The sequence below is a fragment of the Cydia amplana genome, chromosome 9 (genome assembly GCF_948474715.1).
Source record: "Cydia amplana chromosome 9, ilCydAmpl1.1, whole genome shotgun sequence".
Taxonomy (NCBI): Eukaryota; Metazoa; Arthropoda; class Insecta; order Lepidoptera; family Tortricidae; genus Cydia; species Cydia amplana.
Window position 1 is genome coordinate 6709360 of NC_086077.1, and position 18898 is coordinate 6728257.

The window sequence follows — 18898 nt, forward strand, 5'->3', positions numbered from 1 at the left end:
TTCTCTCGATTTGTAATTTTTCTTTTAAATGGTAAACTTTTGAGTTTCGTCAATTTGTGGATTCATTTATTAACATTTTTCTGCTAAAGGCACCTTTGTAACGTTATTACTTTTCATTTAATAAGGCTACTGGTAATGAACTACGCGCTGGTAATGAAATCGGCCGAGATGGTAATTTTATCAGTGGACGGTAATGAAACAAACTTATGAAATCAAACATAAAAATACTGTATTTTCAAGAAAATTAACACCAATTAAAATCAACAATATTAAAAACATGTGTCTTAAGCACTGCGGAGATGATCAAACCGACTTGACATACACTTGGGGTTGACAATCTCAACTTATAATGTTCAAGCTAGATGGTACATTTACCATTTACTTATCATCATTATAAGTCGAGATTGTCAACCCCAAGTGTTTGTTAAGTCGGTTTGATCATCTGCGCACCATATCACATAAAACATAGTTTTCAAATTTTCAAAAATTAGCATAGACAAAATATATTTAAATCATTCGCGTTTTGTAACTATGTAATTTTTTTTATCGTTTGAACCCTATAGTGTGGGGTGTCGTTGGATAGGTCTTTAAAAATAAATAGGAGTTTGCAAACAACATTTTTTGATAAAGTGAATCATTTCGGAAATAATAATGTAGAAAGAACAAAAAACGGTTATTCCTTCTAACTTTTGAAAAATCGATTCAAAAAATATAAAAAAAATCATAAAAATAGTGCTTAATAAACTCATTCAAACAAAATTAAAGCAAACTTGATAAGTTAAGCCGTTTATGAGTTATCGCTAAAAGTCTTCCCTTCTTATTTTATTTAAAAGCCTGGCAACCCTTATTTGTGACCGGATTTTCGCAAGCAACCCTATAACCACATAATAGTGACCGGAAAAAGATAGGCAACCTAGTTGATTTATATTGTACAAGTTGTATACTTTCCATTGGAACTTATTTCGTTTGTCAGACAGATCGGTGAAATTTGAAGAAAATTTTTTTTTTCAAAAAATAATTAAAAATAGTCTTGACCATATTTCTTTAAGCAACCCTATTTATTTATGTTCAGGAACATATTTTCTTTCATAATATGTAAGTTTCATCCGTCAGACATATCGGTGAAGGTCGACCATCTTAGACTACAAAGGCTCCCCGGTTGGGCTCCCCTATTATCATATACAGTTTTAAATGTTTATAACAACGTAATATTTATAATAACTAAGCCTCTTTCCATTAAATGCACTGCCTCGAATATATTATCATTACCTTCTTAAGTCATTCATTACCTTCCCCAGTAAAATTGGAAGGAAAAGAAGTGAATGAAACCGATATGAATGAAGTTTTGGAAGTTTTTGTCGCCTACATCAGTTGGCATCAGACCTTAATTTTGCAGAATAAACCATCTGAAAGGCGACACTAAAACACTTCATTACGTATAATTATAATAATGTACACTTGCTACTTACTGTATAAATCACGCGATGGCGATGAAGACTAACGAGAACCACACTCCTTCCCGACAGGAGAGATCGTATATATTTTCGCTAACAGCGGCATACGGGCGTCCGCTACGAGATCACGTGGCCAACTGATTGACGAACAATGTGTTGCATCGGCGGTAGGCGCTATATACCCTCGCTATATAGCAAAATATAGCTAATCTATTTCTCGCGTCGGTAATGAAGAAATTACTTCAACCATACACTTATAAGGCTGTATAGTTTTTATTATTTATTTCTAGCTTCTAATATTATACGATTTAAAACATAACTAAATAAGTCATTTATTGAACAAACAACGAATTTTCTATTTGTAGTATCTTAAGGTTAAAATGTAGGTCAAAGTTATATCTTCACGCGTTACATGTAGAGATGAATGAAAAAATTGGGTGTTAATTGTACATATAAAGAAAATACATACCTTTTTAGAATTGTTCATTGGAGAGACATATACTTTAGGCCCTATGTTGTAACCTTGCATTAACAGATATTTGAAAACTCCACCACATTTTTGGTAAATTTCCGAAAACACCGATTTGCACGAAATGCGAGAACGACCCTAAAAGGTTTTTTGTAATTTTTTTTAGATATCGAACTTAGATATTTATAGTTATATTTTATCGATTTGAAATAAAAGTAACTCATTATTATTCTATGCTGATTGTACCTATTAATACTTCCAAGTGTTTTTATGTTGTTCATCGCTCTGCCGGATCAACAACTGTCATTCTCATACTACGTTAAAAAAACCAACAAAATGTTTATTATCGGCATAAAAGCGTCAAACTTTTCATTCTGCAGTAACAGCGCTAGGATACATTGTGATTAACAAAAAGGGGTTGCTTTGTTCACTGAATTGGATATCAGCACAAAGACCGTCTATTTGAACTCTGCGCCTGCTTTGTAGCTATAAAGTGTGGGGTTGCCACTATACGGCAGAAAAACTACAACGCGAATTGTCTATCTATGAGGCAAAAGGTCTTCAATGCAATATGTCTACCCACAAACTTGGATAACTTCTCAGTATTAGGACTGAATCGTTAAATGACTCACAAAGTAAAATATACGGTCAACAAAAACGAGACGGTAAAACTATACGTTTACCTGTACACTATATCGCTTACCAAATCGTTGCAGAGTTGGATTGGGCCACAGACAATAATTACTTTATGATTGGACCGACGCCAGTTTGAGGTATTTCCTACTAATTAGGTGTCAATGTCGATCCATGTTTCATTTTAGTGTGCAATCTTGTTATCTAATGTAGCACTTACGTCACTCCGCACTAGAATTATGCATATTGTACGTGTTTAGATAACAATGAATTGGTCACAGTCTGATAAAATACGTAGCTTAGTACCGAAACATAAACTTATGAATCATAGAACTGTAACACAAACATATCAAATGAGTCCAATATTGGTCCACATTTTGTACGCCTATTTTTGTGATACATTTAATATTTTATGAATCTTATTAAAGTTTTAAAGTGAGTTTTTCACTGTGATATTGTAGTTATTAAATTAGCTTATGTTTATCATATATGTATTTATAGAAAAAAGTGAATATATAAAGTTTCACAGTGATACCAAATGTATATAACACGTGTTATGATAATTACTGTTTTTATTGTTTACCTACAAAACATATAAGTTACTGATTTTTGTTTTACAATGTAGATACTTGGAAATTTTACAAACATGCATTTCTTTTTGTATGGTATGTTATGAAAGAGATCAGATTCAACAGGAATTAAAAAATCGAAATCCAACCAAAACCAAATTATCCAAAAATTAAATATATAAATAAATGTTCGTTTGGTATGCATTTTGGAACGTGTCGTAGTCAATATAAATGCTTCCTCTAGCTGTTTAGCTTAACAACAGCTACGAGGGGTGTTCAAAATATTCTCGGTATGAGAATGAAAACAAACAAGTACGAAAAGTTTGATATTTTTATTTTTCAATATACTCCCCCCCTATGTTCATACACTTAAAAGATCGATCAATTATTTTTTTTAATCCCTCGTAAAAATATTTTTTATCTTTCGTGTAAAAATGCTCCTCCACTGCCGCCTTCAATGCTTCATCGTCAGAAAATTTATTTCCACGCAGATCCTTTTTAAGATTGGGGAGCAAAAAGAAGTCGCTGGGGGCTAAGTCCGGACTATACGGTGGGTGAGTAACAGTTTTAAACCCACATTCAACAATAGCTGCCTTGGCAATATGAGCAGTATGGACGGGGGCGTTGTCATGCAGAAGCAGAATACCTTTGGTTAACTTTCCTCGCCTCTTTTCTTTAATTACATCCTTTAATTGACGTAGAATGTTAGCGTAGTACACCTTTTTCTTTATAATCGATTAGTAATACTCCTTTACAATCCCAAAATATCGTGGCCATGACCTTGCCAGCTGAAGGGATGACCTTGAACTTCTTGGGATGAGCTGAACCCTTAATGTGCCACTGCATGGACTCTTGTTTACTCTCTGGGTCATAATGATGAACCCAGGTTTCATCTCCAGTAACTATTCTTTGCAGCACCTCATCAGGATTTTCACCGCATAGGTCAATAAAATCGGAACAACAAGCTACACGCATGTCTTTTTGAAGCCGAGTCAGCATTCGCGGAACCCATCTTGCACTTACTTTTGACATATTAAGATGGTCATGTATAATATCATGTACGGTACCAATAGAGAGATTGGTTACTTGTGCTATAGATTTTACCTTCACTCGACCATCTTCCAATATAAGTTTTTCCACTTTATCAATATTTTCTTGTGAAGTAGCTACTACAGGCCGGCCAGGTCTAGGGTCATCTTCAATACTCTCCCTTCCGCGTTTAAACTCGCTTGACCACTTTTGAATGGTAGATAAAGAAGGAGCAGACTCACGGTAAACACAATCCATTTCCTCTTTTATGGTTTTTTAATTTTTACCCTGTTTTGTCAAGAATTTTATCACGCATCGATGTTCTAATTTAGTTAACATTGTCAATTCGCACATGATGTTCATGTTTGTTCAGCAATTGCAGAAAAACAAAAGACCATCTCGGTTCGAATTATACTTTTTTTTAATGTCAATGAATAAACCTTAGCGGCCAGTAACGAAAGAAATTTTAGAAGAGGTCGTAAGATATCAATACCGAGAATATTTTGAACGCCCCTCGTAGGTACCTACTTGTCGTAGCAAATACTGGGTTATTCCCACCAGTTACCACTCAGTTGTTACCAGTGGTAACTACTGGGAATTATTTTTTCCAGTTGTTACCAGTGGTAAAAGGTGGGAAAAAATCCCAGTAGTTACCACTGGTAACAACTTGGTGGTAACTAGTGGGAATTAACCCAAATACTCTTATAGTAAACTTACCTTGAATAGGTATGAACTCCTCATTGGTACTTTAATATATTGCACTACTTTACGTGTCCAAGTATGCCTTTGCTTTCTGTTAAGGGGCCCACTGATTACCAGTCCGCCGGACGATAGCGGCCTGTCAGTTGGAACAAAAAGTTGACAGCTCCGAACAACTGACAGGCCGATACCGGTGGACTGGTAATCAGTGGGTCCCTTTACTCAAAATTGCACACCCTTTTAGAACTTATGGCTTTATAATACTTATAGCTAGTTATAATTAAGTAGTTTAATTTATAAAGCATAAATAAGTGCCTTCTATATCCATGCAAAGAAGCTTATAAATAGTTAATATAGAAATACTACCAGTGTAACTTTTTAAATTGTTTATTGAAATCAATAAATAATATTGGGGAGCATTATCCTTTATTTATTTTAAACCCTTTAAGTGATTACTTTAATTTCTGATAATCTTAAACCTTTAAACGAGCAATAGGGATGAGGACACATGTTGAATTTTATAACAAAATCTAGTAAAATAGATAGCAAACGAGCAATTTATCACAATAATGTGGATATTAAAATAAAATATTGAAAAATTACAAAATTACAGGACCTGAAAGTTTCAAAATTTAAGTTTTTTTTTAACTTCCAAAAACGATAAAAGTAAGGGTACCATTCGATTCCTTACATTTCATCCAAAAAAATATTGTACAGCAACTATATACGTAAACGCAATATTTCACCGACAAAAACGCAATTTTCTTGTTTTGTCCATACTACAAGATGGGCGATGACGTCACGGCCTCTGGTCGTTTTGTATAGGGCGTTTCGCGAGTGAAGTGCGACTGTCGGACTTTGACTACAATTTCTGCATTTGTGTTACTTTAATGCAATGGGTCCCATATTGACATTTTATCCTAAAAACAAACCCGATCGATTGATACCATAAAAAAAAATTAGTCATGTAGCCTATTCTTGTTTGTTTATTTATTTATTTATATATTTCGGCGATCTCGGAAACGGCTCTAACGATTTCGATGAAATTTAGTATATGGGGTTTTCGGGGGCAAAGAATCGATCTAACTAGGTCTTATCTCTGGGAAAACGCTCATTTTTGAGTTTTTATATGTTTACCGATCAAAGCTCGGTCTCCCAGATATTAGTAATTAAACAAAAATACTAATGTTGCCTACATATCGTCGGGTGATAAGTAAAAGTCACTAACTAACATCATTGAAATTATTGGACAATAAACCGTGTTACAAGTGTAATAAAGTTCATTGTTACTTTAATTTTTTGATAGTACTTAGTGACTTACTTGTCACCCGACGATATACTCGTATATCAGTACGTACAAAACTAGATCTTATTGCAAAAGGAGCAAGCTTATTAATTTGGCATGGTGAACAAAAAGGCAATAAACTAAAGCAAGAACGAGGTTTATCAGTCATATAAAGTTTTAATTAAGAGCTTCTTTTAACCCTTTGACCGCCGTTGGCATGTATACAAGACGACGATAGAACGATACACTGGCGCCGCTGTCTTGTATACAAGACAAAAATTCAACCGCTCGGTAAATGTGGAAAAAATATCAATTATATATTTTTTTACACTCATGCTAATGTTTTAGGTCCTTGTTTAAAAAAAAAATTGCATTTAAAGCAGCTATAGAAATCCATTCTTTTATAATAAATTGCTCCAGATTTCAACGTTTTTCTTGTTCCTCGTCGCCGTTGTCTTGCATACAAGACAGCTAGGGATGGGAATGTTAACTCGATATGAGAATATTCAAAATAAATATCAAATCGCAAATCTGGTTTTATTTAAGCATTTGAACACTTGTTAAATGCCAATTGGTGGTAACTAGTAACTAGAATACGTAAAACGAGACGAGAGAGACAGGCATTAACTATAGCTGAAGTTCAGGGAGCTTCTTCAGCTGTTGATAGTAGAGTCAGACAAGTAAATCTGTCCTTGTGGTTTATTTGCAGAACAAAAGATTCATTTTAAGATGATAGTGTAGTGAAGAGTGATACCCTGCAGTGTTAAAAGGTGGGAAAAAAATCCCAGTAATTACCACTGGTAACAACTTGGTGGTAACTAGTGGGAATAATCCCAAATACTCTTATAGTAAACTTACCTTGAATAGGTATGAACTCCTCATTGGTACTTTAATATATTGCACTACTTTACGTGTCCAAGTATGCCTTTGCTTTCTGTTAAGGGGCCCACTGATTACCAGTCCGCCGGACGATAGCGGCCTGTCAGTTGGAACAAAAAGTTGACAGCTCCGAACAACTGACAGGCCGATACCGGTGGACTGGTAATCAGTGGGTCCCTTTACTCAAAATTGCACACCCTTTTAGAACTTATGGCTTTATAATACTTATAGCTAGTTATAATTAAGTAGTTTAATTTATAAAGCATAAATAAGTGCCTTCTATATCCATGCAAAGAAGCTTATAAATAGTTAATATAGAAATACTACCAGTGTAACTTTTTAAATTGTTTATTGAAATCAATAAATAATATTGGGGAGCATTATCCTTTATTTATTTTAAACCCTTTAAGTGATTACTTTAATTTCTGATAATCTTAAACCTTTAAACGAGCAATAGGGATGAGGACACATGTTGAATTTTATAACAAAATCTAGTAAAATAGATAGCAAACGAGCAATTTATCACAATAATGTGGATATTAAAATAAAATATTGAAAAATTACAAAATTACAGGACCTGAAAGTTTCAAAATTTAAGTTTTTTTTTAACTTCCAAAAACGATAAAAGTAAGGGTACCATTCGATTCCTTACATTTCATCCAAAAAAATATTGTACAGCAACTATATACATAAACGCAATATTTCACCGACAAAAACGCAATTTTCTTGTTTTGTCCATACTACAAGATGGGCGATGACGTCACGGCCTCTGGTCGTTTTGTATAGGGCGTTTCGCGAGTGAAGTGCGACTGTCGGACTTTGACTACAATTTCTGCATTTGTGTTACTTTAATGCAATGGGTCCCATATTGACATTTTATCCTAAAAACAAACCCGATCGATTGATACCATAAAAAAAAATTAGTCATGTAGCCTATTCTTGTTTGTTTATTTATTTATTTATATATTTCGGCGATCTCGGAAACGGCTCTAACGATTTCGATGAAATTTAGTATATGGGGTTTTCGGGGGCAAAGAATCGATCTAACTAGGTCTTATCTCTGGGAAAACGCTCATTTTTGAGTTTTTATATGTTTACCGATCAAAGCTCGGTCTCCCAGATATTAGTAATTAAACAAAAATACTAATGTTGCCTACATATCGTCGGGTGACAAGTAAAAGTCACTAACTAACATCATTGAAATTATTGGACAATAAACCGTGTTACAAGTGTAATAAAGTTCATTGTTACTTTAATTTTTTGATAGTACTTAGTGACTTACTTGTCACCCGACGATATACTCGTATATCAGTACGTACAAAACTAGATCTTATTGCAAAAGGAGCAAGCTTATTAATTTGGCATGGTGAACAAAAAGGCAATAAACTAAAGCAAGAACGAGGTTTATCAGTCATATAAAGTTTTAATTAAGAGCTTCTTTTAACCCTTTGACCGCCGTTGGCATGTATACAAGACGACGATAGAACGATACACTGGCGCCGCTGTCTTGTATACAAGACAAAAATTCAACCGCTCGGTAAATGTGGAAAAAATATCAATTATATATTTTTTTACACTCATGCTAATGTTTTAGGTCCTTGTTTAAAAAAAAATTGCATTTAAAGCAGCTATAGAAATCCATTCTTTTATAATAAATTGCTCCAGATTTCAACGTTTTTCTTGTTCCTCGTCGCCGTTGTCTTGCATACAAGACAGCTAGGGATGGGAATGTTAACTCGATATGAGAATATTCAAAATAAATATCAAATCGCAAATCTGGTTTTATTTAAGCATTTGAACACTTGTTAAATGCCAATTGGTGGTAACTAGTAACTAGAATACGTAAAACGAGACGAGAGAGACAGGCATTAACTATAGCTGAAGTTCAGGGAGCTTCTTCAGCTGTTGATAGTAGAGTCAGACAAGTAAATCTGTCCTTGTGGTTTATTTGCAGAACAAAAGATTCATTTTAAGATGATAGTGTAGTGAAGAGTGATACCCTGCAGTGACCGCTTCGCACAAGAATGGTACAGGCGGACGCTAGGACTAGTCAGTGTCGCCTAACTATGAGAATGTTATATATGTATTTGAAATTGACGAAAAATTGTCATGGTAGGGAGGATGTAATACGGGAACTGAGAAACTCATCTAAGGAACATGTCGAATATGAAACATGCATTCCCGAACATTTCCGATCCCCACCCTTTTCCAATATTATTGTTCTTCACTCATTGACAATTCAATTAACCCACGTGTAATTTTCCCCAATGCAGTTCCGGTACTTACATTTATATTATCGACACACGATGCGCGGCTCTAACGTTACGCTTATAAAGTTTACGTACCGACAAGCGCTTACGCCGTTGACCTAGAGACTATTATTACTTAATCCGCACGGAAACAGTCCTTGTCAGTCTGCACTGCGGACAGTCCATGCGCGCCGTTGTCTTGTATAAAAGACTTCTTGTACAGCCTAGTGCGGTGATATTACGTCATGAATCGATATTGTTTAGTGGTTGTTTATAATGATAAAGACCTTTATTTTTAACATTGTCGTTTGTAAAAAATATGTAAATTTTTGGCATTTTCGAAATAAATTAAAGTTGGATAAGAACAAAGCCAAATTGAGAAGATTTTTACCATAAATTGTAAATATCGATATCACTATTTGCAATCCCTAAACTTTTTTTAGTTGTTTACTTAAAATTTGGTCTGGCGTGTGAGTGAGCGTCTTTGCGGACTAGGTCCGGCGGCCAAAAGGAATTTTTGGACAATAAACCGTGTTACAAGTGTAATAAAGTTCATTGTTACTTTAATTTTTTGATAGTACTTAGTGACTATTACTTGTCACCCGACGATATACTCGTATATCAGTACGTACAAAACTAGATCTTATTGCAAAAGGAGCAAGCTTATTAATTTGGCATGGTGAACAAAAAGGCAATAAATTAAAGCAAGAACGAGGTTTATCAGTCATATAAAGTTTTAATTAAGAACTTCTTTTAAAAGATATCAGTGTCTCGTACCTCAGTCATGGTAAGTAGATTTTGTCTATTACCTACTATGCTGTAATTTTACCTTCCAGTTGTCACACAATCTACAAGTATAACGGACACTGTATTTGGATTCCTTATTGCTGGATAGCTTTAAATTCGGGGGCCTTTTCTGGTTCGATTTCATCAGCCTGAGGGCTGTGTTCGAAGAATTTTGCAATGAAATACCTAGAAAAAAGAATGATATTTAGTCGGCTAGAATCTTTCATGTTCATGAGAGCAAACAGCAAACAACCCAACGTTTTAGTGATGGGTGGATCAACTATTTCTTGTTGTTATTCTGTCCGGTCAGCCAAGAGACAATAGTAGCATAGTTTGTTAGAAGACATTGTACACCACCTTCTGACACGCTTGGTAGACGACCCTCAATGAAAAGGGTTTATAAGTATCAAAAAAAAGCGGCCAAGTGCGAGTCGGACTCGCCCATGAAGGGTTCCGTATTTAGGCGATTTATGACGTATAAAAAAAAACTACTTACTAGATCTCGTTCAAACCAATTTTCGGTGGAAGTTTACATGGTAATGTACATCATATATTTTTTTTAGTTTTATCATTGTCTTATTTTAGAAGTTACAGGGGGGGGGGGGGGACACACATTTTACCACTTTGGAAGTGTCTCTCGCGCAAACTATTCAGTTTAGAAAAAAATGATATTAGAAACCTCAATATCATTTTTGAAGACCTATCCATAGATAGGTACCCCACACGTATGGGTTTGATGAAAAAAAATTTTTTGAGTTTCAGTTCGAAGTATGGGGAACCCCAAAAATTTATTGTTTTTTTTCTATTTTTGTGTGAAAATCTTAATGCGGTTCACAGAATACATCTACTTACCAAGTTTCAACAGTATAGTTCTTATAGTTTCGGAGAAAAGTGGCTGTGACATACGGACGGACAGACGGACAGACGGACAGACAGACAGACATGACGAATCTATAAGGGTTCCGTTTTTTGCCATTTGGCTACGGAACCCTAAAAAGCGTGTTTGATCAATTTAAATGTCTAAAAATCCGGTTTTAAGAGTGACCCAGGAGAACGTAACCATGGCAACGAGTGACAAGAAAAAGTTGATTCACCCTGATAATTTTTTTCATACGTCGTTTCACCACGGACTGAGGCTGTTGATCGATTAGGTAATACATATAAGAATTTAGTACCTAGATGTGGTATCGTGCCAGCTGGGAGTGTTAGGTTACCGTTCATATGCCGGAACGCATGAACGAAGAATTCAAAACCTGCTCGGATCCACGTTCGCATACGAGAGCTTTCATCGCCATTCGATTCATTTAACAAGCCCCTTTCAAAATATTCGTTGTTGGTATAAGTAAAAATAAGCGGTAGGTATATACCAGACGAGTATCTCAATGGTGATCAGTATGGTAGCGGCGAGGATCTGACCAGCCAGTTTGGCTGGATCGGCTGTGCCCCGCAGAGCCGCCGACAGTATGGCGTCGCCGGCGTCTGACGCGGTCTCCAACGCGACCACTAACAGAGCTGGCGCCGCCAACCAGCGTGCGCCGCGACGCCACCACGATTGCTAAAAAATAATGAGAAAAGATGATAAAGGCCGCAGGGCCTATATGTGCTGCTATATTTGCTATGCTATATTTGACCACTAACCACCACATTACAACCATTACATTACATTCAGCGGCAAATCGATAGTTTCAACCAAAGTGGTGGTTAAGTGGCCAGATATACGCAGCAGCACATACATAACACAGCTTTCTTACCATAGGAATAATAATGTGTTGCGACTGTATGTCTGATGTGTTGTCTTAGCACTAAATTGTGACTAACCTTTGACATGACAGCTACCAGTAATAGCAGCGAGCTTATGCAGGTGACCAAAGCGCTTAGCGTCCCATAGCCCAACACAAGGCGTATCGTTGGCTTAGTGATCCTAAACAACAATAAGCTCGTTAATACAATTAGCAACCATACGAAAGGTGCCGAGAGGCGAGAGAAGGAATCATATTTAGTCTATAGAAAATAAATGCTCATAACTCGATAAAGTACCTAGTCTCCTACTCGTACGTAATCGTTGGTAGGCACTTGAATAAAAATAAAAGTCTGCCGTGTGCCGAGGCGGATTTATGGTTATGGATAACGGATGATTTGGTTTATGATGTTAGGAATTTCTTAAGAAGAACAAGTAAGGTGTAATGGGTTTGTCATGTTTGTCAACTCACTATTTACAACTGGAGCTCTAGAGTGAAGGGAGTTGGCGGAAATATCCTTCTGAACTCTCCTTCACATAGCTATTAGTAGTTGATGGAACAAAGTACCACCTCGCAAAGCTGACGTTATTGAGTTTCTGCAAAACGTCACTGCGCCGCGAGCGCGTACGCCGACATCGAGACACATTCAGAGGAGCAACTGCTAGCGGACGTCTTCCGAGTTCTTCTGTATATAAGTGGGTACCTATCTGTTGAGGGAACAACGTACCGCCTCGCAAAGTTGACGTTGTTCAGCTTCTGCAAGACGTCGTCATCGTTCAGTTCCAGCTCGACGGGCTGCGCCGCGAGCGCGCACGCCGGCATCGACACACATTCAGAGGAGCAACTGCTAGCGGACGTCTTCCGAGTTCTTCTGTATATAAGTGGGTACCTATCTATTGAGGGAACAACGTACCGCCTCGCAAAGGTGACGTTATTCAGCTTCTGCAAGACGTCGTCATCGTTCAGTTCCAGCTCGACGGGCTGCGCCGCGAGCGCGCACGCCGACATCGATACACATTCAGAGGAGCAACTTAACGGACGTCTTCTGAGTTTCTCCTGTATATAAGTGGGTACCTATCTGTTGAGGGAACAACGTACCGCCTCGCAAAGGTGACGTTGTTCAGCTTCTGCAAGACGTCGTCATCGTTCAGTTCCAGCTCGACGGGCTGCGCTGCGAGCGCGCACGCCGACATCGAGACGCCGAGCAGCCCTACGATTAGCGCGCGCAACCGCAAGCGGAAGCCTTCTGAGCTCTCCACCATTACATAACTGTTCTGTTCGAGGTTTAAACGTTATGTTAATTTCCGTGAAGTAAATCTGTGCAAAAGCTAACCGGGAGTACCTAAATGAAAACGCCACGTAGGTAAAGTACCTAACCTAATAATTCGGTCTGAAATTATCATTCCGTTACGAAATATTGGGCAACTGATGAAGATCTGATAAATTTCCGATAGGCAGTTTACTTGATCCCGAGGAAGTTTCTTTGGTTCACTAGAATACTAGCAATCCGTAAAGTACCTAACCTAATAATTCGGTCTGAAATTATCATTCCGTTACGAAATATTGGGCAACTGATGAAGATCTGATAAATTTCCGATAGGCAGTTTACTTGATCCCGAGGAAGTTTCTTTGGTTCACTAGAATACTAGCAATCCGTAAAGTACCTAACCTAATAATTCGGTCTGAAATTATCATTCCGTTACGAAATGTTGGGCAACTGATGAAGATCTGATAAATTTCCGATAGGCAGTTTACTTGATCCCGAGGAAGTTTCTTTGGTTCACTAGAATACTAGCAATCCGTAAAGTTGATACCTAATGTCTGTGTTTAATTTTAAACATGTCTGTTGCCCCCGTTGTGTTTGGTGAGTTTTCTGATTTTAGGTGAAGGAAAATGTCAGGATTGATCGGTGCTATGAGCAACAAGATCTTGTTTTCCGTCCTAATTCGAAGGTGAGATGGACGCTTTCGTAAAACCTGGGCGCCAACCCAACATGCCAGTCGTTTACGCTTCGTAGTGTTCGTAGCGAACGAAACGCAACTGTGTCGCACTAAAATGGAAGAGTGATAGAGGGATATACAACTACGCTACGCTACGGACCGTAAACGATTGGCACGTTGGCTAGGCATCCTGGTATCTTTGCAATCTATATATCAGAGTTGCCGAGTGTAATCCAGACTGCTGTAGAGCTTCATGTGATATTCAGCCTGTTCATGTATGTACCTATGACTTAAGGACGGGACAAACCGAAAGCAAAAAATATCCTGGCTATAAAAAGAGTAGTATTTCCTTTGCAGTCTTACGTTTGCTGATGTATTCTCATGTTTTAGGCGAATTTGATTTAGTAAAACATCACTTCCAACTTCCATATCTAATCACCAAAAATGCTCTAAACTACATTGTAGTCGGTTCCACTATTTAACAAACATTTCAGCAATGTTTGCCGTTAAAAAACTTTAAATTTATAGTCACATCATGGAGACATGATATTTTTGGTTGACAGTTTGTCAAAAGTTGCGCTCAATTTGGGTTTCTTTATCACCAGTTACACAGAATGTCAGTCATATGAAAATAGGACTAGTATCGACTACAGTTGAATCGCGTCGAATTGACTCGCATTTGTAAGTTCCGTGGTGTGCTGGTGTGCGTTCATCACAGACGAAAGGCTGGCGTAGCGTCTATTGACGAAGGGCGATGGACCAAAGAATATAATACTCACTAGGATGGACCAATATATTATACTACTCTTTGCGATGGCGTCTAGGCGACGCCAGTTTGGACGCCAGCCTTTAGGGTCCGACCAAACTGTATGGTAGGCATGAACCTAGTATCTATGATGGCAGGTATTTGGATGGTATTTGTAATGACAGTGTGGTAATGTCATCATTAACCTTTTGGACGCCAATGACCGATATATCCGCACCGTAGGTTCAACGCCAAAGACCGATTAATCGGTCACATATCACAGAGCAACATAGACCTACGTGCATATGCATAAAGTTCAATTTCAGTTTTGACACTCCGGTGACGTGGCGTCAGCGTGACAGCTTTTGTGTTTGACACGGCGTCGAAAAGGTTAATGTCAAATTTCCATTACGTTTATAATGACACTCACTTTGATCTAATGATCGGTGCAAAGATTAGACTATGGAGTGTAGAGGTATTAGCGTAGCTAGTAGCTTCACTCCATAGCTTAGACGGACTGTAGACTGTCAATTGCCTAATACACATGTCTGCCCACCATACTTCGCCTAGTGTTGCTCCCGCCCCATACAAATTTAGTGATCCCACCGGTGATGCTCACAGCATCGGACTATTATTACTTAGGTTAATAAAGAGGTAATGAGCTTTTGATCCCACCGGCAAAGCCACCGGTGATGCTCATGCTCTCATGACCACACAGAGCAGTTTACGTGATCCCACTGGTGATGCTCCTGGCAGCCAACCTGCTAAGGATGATATTTCCAACGCACGCGCGGTCAATGAGTATAATAATTTCGAAACGCGTGGCCCTTTAATGATTTAATCCCTTGATCTATAAAATAACCTACAAAGTTTAAAAACTGGGTGCACCTGATAGTTATCTGAGCAAAATTTGGCAAAATGAAAAGGCAACACTGGAAATTTTTGTTTTATTGTCAAACCAAATAGCATTTTAAATTTGAAACATCAAATCAAAAGGGAACTTAAATAGCACTAACAACGCTCTAGAATCTTTTGAATAAAGTATCTAAGTCCCTTTTGGATTTAGACAGATACAAACCTGTTAAAGTAGGTACATATTATTATATATTATTATATTAAAATAGATACGAAAAACAATGACAAATTAAACAACAAAATTTAAAACGTCCCGGGTCATCTTTTAAAGATTGTAAATGCTGCAATAAGCTTGGTTTTTGTATGCTCCAGAACATTGGGTGATAAGGGTGTCTTGAATGGCAAATTCAGGGCGCAGTCTCTGGAAGCCAGCGGTTATCAGCATTCCTAAGAATGGATGCATCTTGTCGGTAGCGGCGATGAATAGTCCATCTGAGCCTAGGGCAAGCTGCGCTGCCATCTTCGTATTATTATTATTGACGATGTCTTTCACGGTTTCACTTTTTGGGTCACTTCCGGAAAACATGAACGCTGGCCATACTGGTTCACGCAATACAAAGTCACCTAACTTATTACTCATTATGGAAATGTCATAAAACAGAACAGCTTGAGGTCCTTCGGAGATATTATTGCTTTTGTCGAGTCCAACTGACGTGAGTTCTAATTCTGGTCCCTGATGTACTTGTATCATGGTCTCGTTCGACGTTATATTCACTGATTCGGAGGTTATTTGAAAAATTTCACTCTTCAATGAGTTATCCTTAAAGCTGTTTTCTTTTAAGTTATTAATAGTTACATTCTCCATAGTTGCATTTGGCATTCCGTCAGTCAACATATTTCCGGCCGCATTTTTGGCAGTACTTTCAGATGTTACAATATCATAATAGTTATAAACGGCGTTTCTCTTAGCTCTTTGCGTTCTTGTAATCGGTGTATCATTAGAAGGCAACAGCTCCATTTGTGATGGAAACCCAAAAGAGAAAAAGCTATTAAACATCGACAGAGTATCATTTAATATCTGTTTCAAGCATTTGAAAGAGTTTTCTTCTTCATCGTCTATAGCTTGAAGCATTACATTGTAATCTGTTACAGGGAGCCCGTCGTTGTGATTCTTTAAAATTTCATTGACACGTTGGTCGAAGCGGAAATTATTACTGAATTGATTGTTGTAGGTAGTCAAGTCCATACCGATACCACCGTTCTGCCAAACAGAAAATACTCTAGCGTAAAATGTTAAATAGGACACCGGGATAGCTCTCCACTTGAATCTCAGTGGCGTCATTGCCATATACTTGTTCAAGGCCATAACAGTGATGTTAATATTGGGATACCTCTTTTCAAATTCTTTTAGGCATGAGTGCTTATGGAACACGTCTTTATTTGGAAACTCAAACCATCTGCTAGTTAATCTCCCATGTCTTGGAATATAATAAGGATGTCGTATAGCATCATCGACTAAGAAGAATACGTTGAAGCGAAGGTTTGGGTAGGTGACAGCCATAGATTCAAGATACTGTGAATACAATTCCAGTGGCAAACGACATCCTTTGTTGACGATATGATGTAGGAATACGTTGCTGCTAGGTTTTCCATCATCGTATTTAAGTAACAGTGGTTGCCTTCTGTACACCGACATGCCTAAACCGCTAAATAGCAGAAACGACATTCCCAGCAAAACAAGTGTCATCCCAGATGCTGATATGAGTTCTGAAAGCAGATGTTAAAAAAAAATTACATTTCGCAAAATATCTGGAAAAATAAATAGGTATACCTACGACTACGTGATTTTTGTTTACTACGTACCTAAAGTATGTTATTTACAAATTACAACAGATAACATTCGCTACTTGAATCTAGCAGGCCCACCATTCGAAATTTGCAGAGTAAGTAACATTGCTTGTAGAAATTCGCAGCAATGCTAAAGTGGCACATTAGTGGCATGCTAAATCGAAAAGCTTATAAATCGAAAGTTAAGTTCTCCCAAAAAGGCTCCAAAAATAAGAAAAGCAGTCTTTGAAGGCTAGACTTTTATGTCGACACTTGCGTGAAATATACTCTTCGTAGTCTACGTTGTTTACGCGTAGGTATTTTGGACGACAATCTACGACGTATTGACGACTGGTCTGGCTTAGTGGGTAGTGACTAGTGACCCTGCCTGTTAAGCCGCGGTCCTGGGTTCGAATCCTAGTATGGGCATTTATTTGTGTGATTAACACAGATATTTGTTCCTAAAAGTCTTGGGTGTTTTCTATGTATTTATGTATTTGTATATTATATATATCGTTGTCTGAGTACCCACAACACAAGCCTTCTGGGCTTACTGTGGGACTTAGTCAATTTGTGTAAGAATGTCCTTTAATATTTATTATTTATTTATTTATATCTGTACCAGGCCATTGCTGCAAAAAAGATTTCTTCGGCACGCAGGTAACACTCCAGTTTTGTGGCACCACAGTAGGCTGACGGACCGCGTCAGGCATCCCAATCTCCATCTTCAGTAGTGGGCACTGCTCACCCTTCTTGGCTTCAGGTGGCCGTTCCATCGTAGATACTAAGAGCAAATTCATGTTGTTAAGACGAAAGGGCACGAAGTCACGTGACCGCTTTTTCATACAAACGTAGTCCCCATTTTCCTGTCTGGATATTAACATTATATGTACCTATAGAGTCTGTTCGGAAAGAGAAGAGTCGTGCAATGTATCGGGCCCCATACATTCCACGACTCTTCTCTTTCCGCACAGACTCTAGAAAATATTTTTACACAATTTGACGCATATATATTAACCACAGCGACGCTCCTACGTACGACGAGAATAAGGAGAAAAATTGCTATGAAACTCTTATAATACCCAAAAAACTCAAACCACCCCTTGGTTGGGGTGAAAGGATTAGCTATGATTAATATCCAATAATTTGTATAAAAAGAATTTTCCTAAGTAATGTCAATATCGAGGCAACGTTTGTATGGAGAATCGGACGTCCACTATCCTCTTAAGATTTAAATACTTAGGTACGACAGGGTGGTTTTAAAATAATACTAAGAAGCATGTAAACTCCATTTTTCCTTTAGCTTCTGTATGCTGGAGTTTTTGAGACGTAGTTCCAGTTGTCACGATACATTTAGATTATTGATAAACAGTGCAGTGTGAATAGGTTACCGATACACTTTTATATTAGAAATTAATATGTCAAAATGTTACTAACACACGAATTATTTCCTTGACTCAGTGTTAATATATTTTGTGTAACAATTTATTTAAAATAGACACTTCAAAACATGGGCGCAATATTAGCTGAAAATTGTATAGTTGTTCGTAATATAAAATTGTTTGACATATAAGCAGTTTTTTTTATTTTCTCAATAACAATAGGTACAACCAAAGAGGATGCATCTTCTAATTAGATCACCGAGGTAGTTTCTACCTAGAGTTAGACCAAGAAAAGTCTGCAGCGATTTTGATAGCCCACGCAGTGCAAGTGTTATTTACACGTCATAAATTCATAGAA

At 37.4% G+C, this 18898-nt stretch overlaps 2 protein-coding genes across 2 annotated transcripts; both read right to left on the reverse strand.

Moving 5' to 3' along the window:
• Nucleotides 1-10145: 10145 nt before the first annotated feature.
• Nucleotides 10146-14270, reverse strand: LOC134650677 (uncharacterized). Its single transcript, XM_063505610.1, has 5 exons — nt 14101-14270; nt 12890-13065; nt 11871-11973; nt 11420-11607; nt 10146-10238 (listed from the first exon to the last, which is right to left on the reverse strand). Exons 1-5 carry the CDS (start codon nt 14158-14160, stop codon nt 10148-10150), a joined length of 618 nt encoding a protein of 205 aa, XP_063361680.1. The 5' UTR covers nt 14161-14270; the 3' UTR covers nt 10146-10147.
• A 1328-nt stretch (nt 14271-15598) lies between these two features.
• On the reverse strand, nt 15599-18695 carry LOC134650993 (uncharacterized). The gene is made up of 3 exons (XM_063505961.1): nt 18596-18695; nt 17781-17942; nt 15599-17098 (listed from the first exon to the last, which is right to left on the reverse strand). The coding sequence occupies exons 2-3, from the start codon at nt 17932-17934 to the stop codon at nt 15657-15659; spliced, it is 1596 nt and encodes a 531-aa protein (XP_063362031.1). The 5' UTR covers nt 17935-17942; nt 18596-18695; the 3' UTR covers nt 15599-15656.
• Nucleotides 18696-18898: the final 203 nt, after the last annotated feature.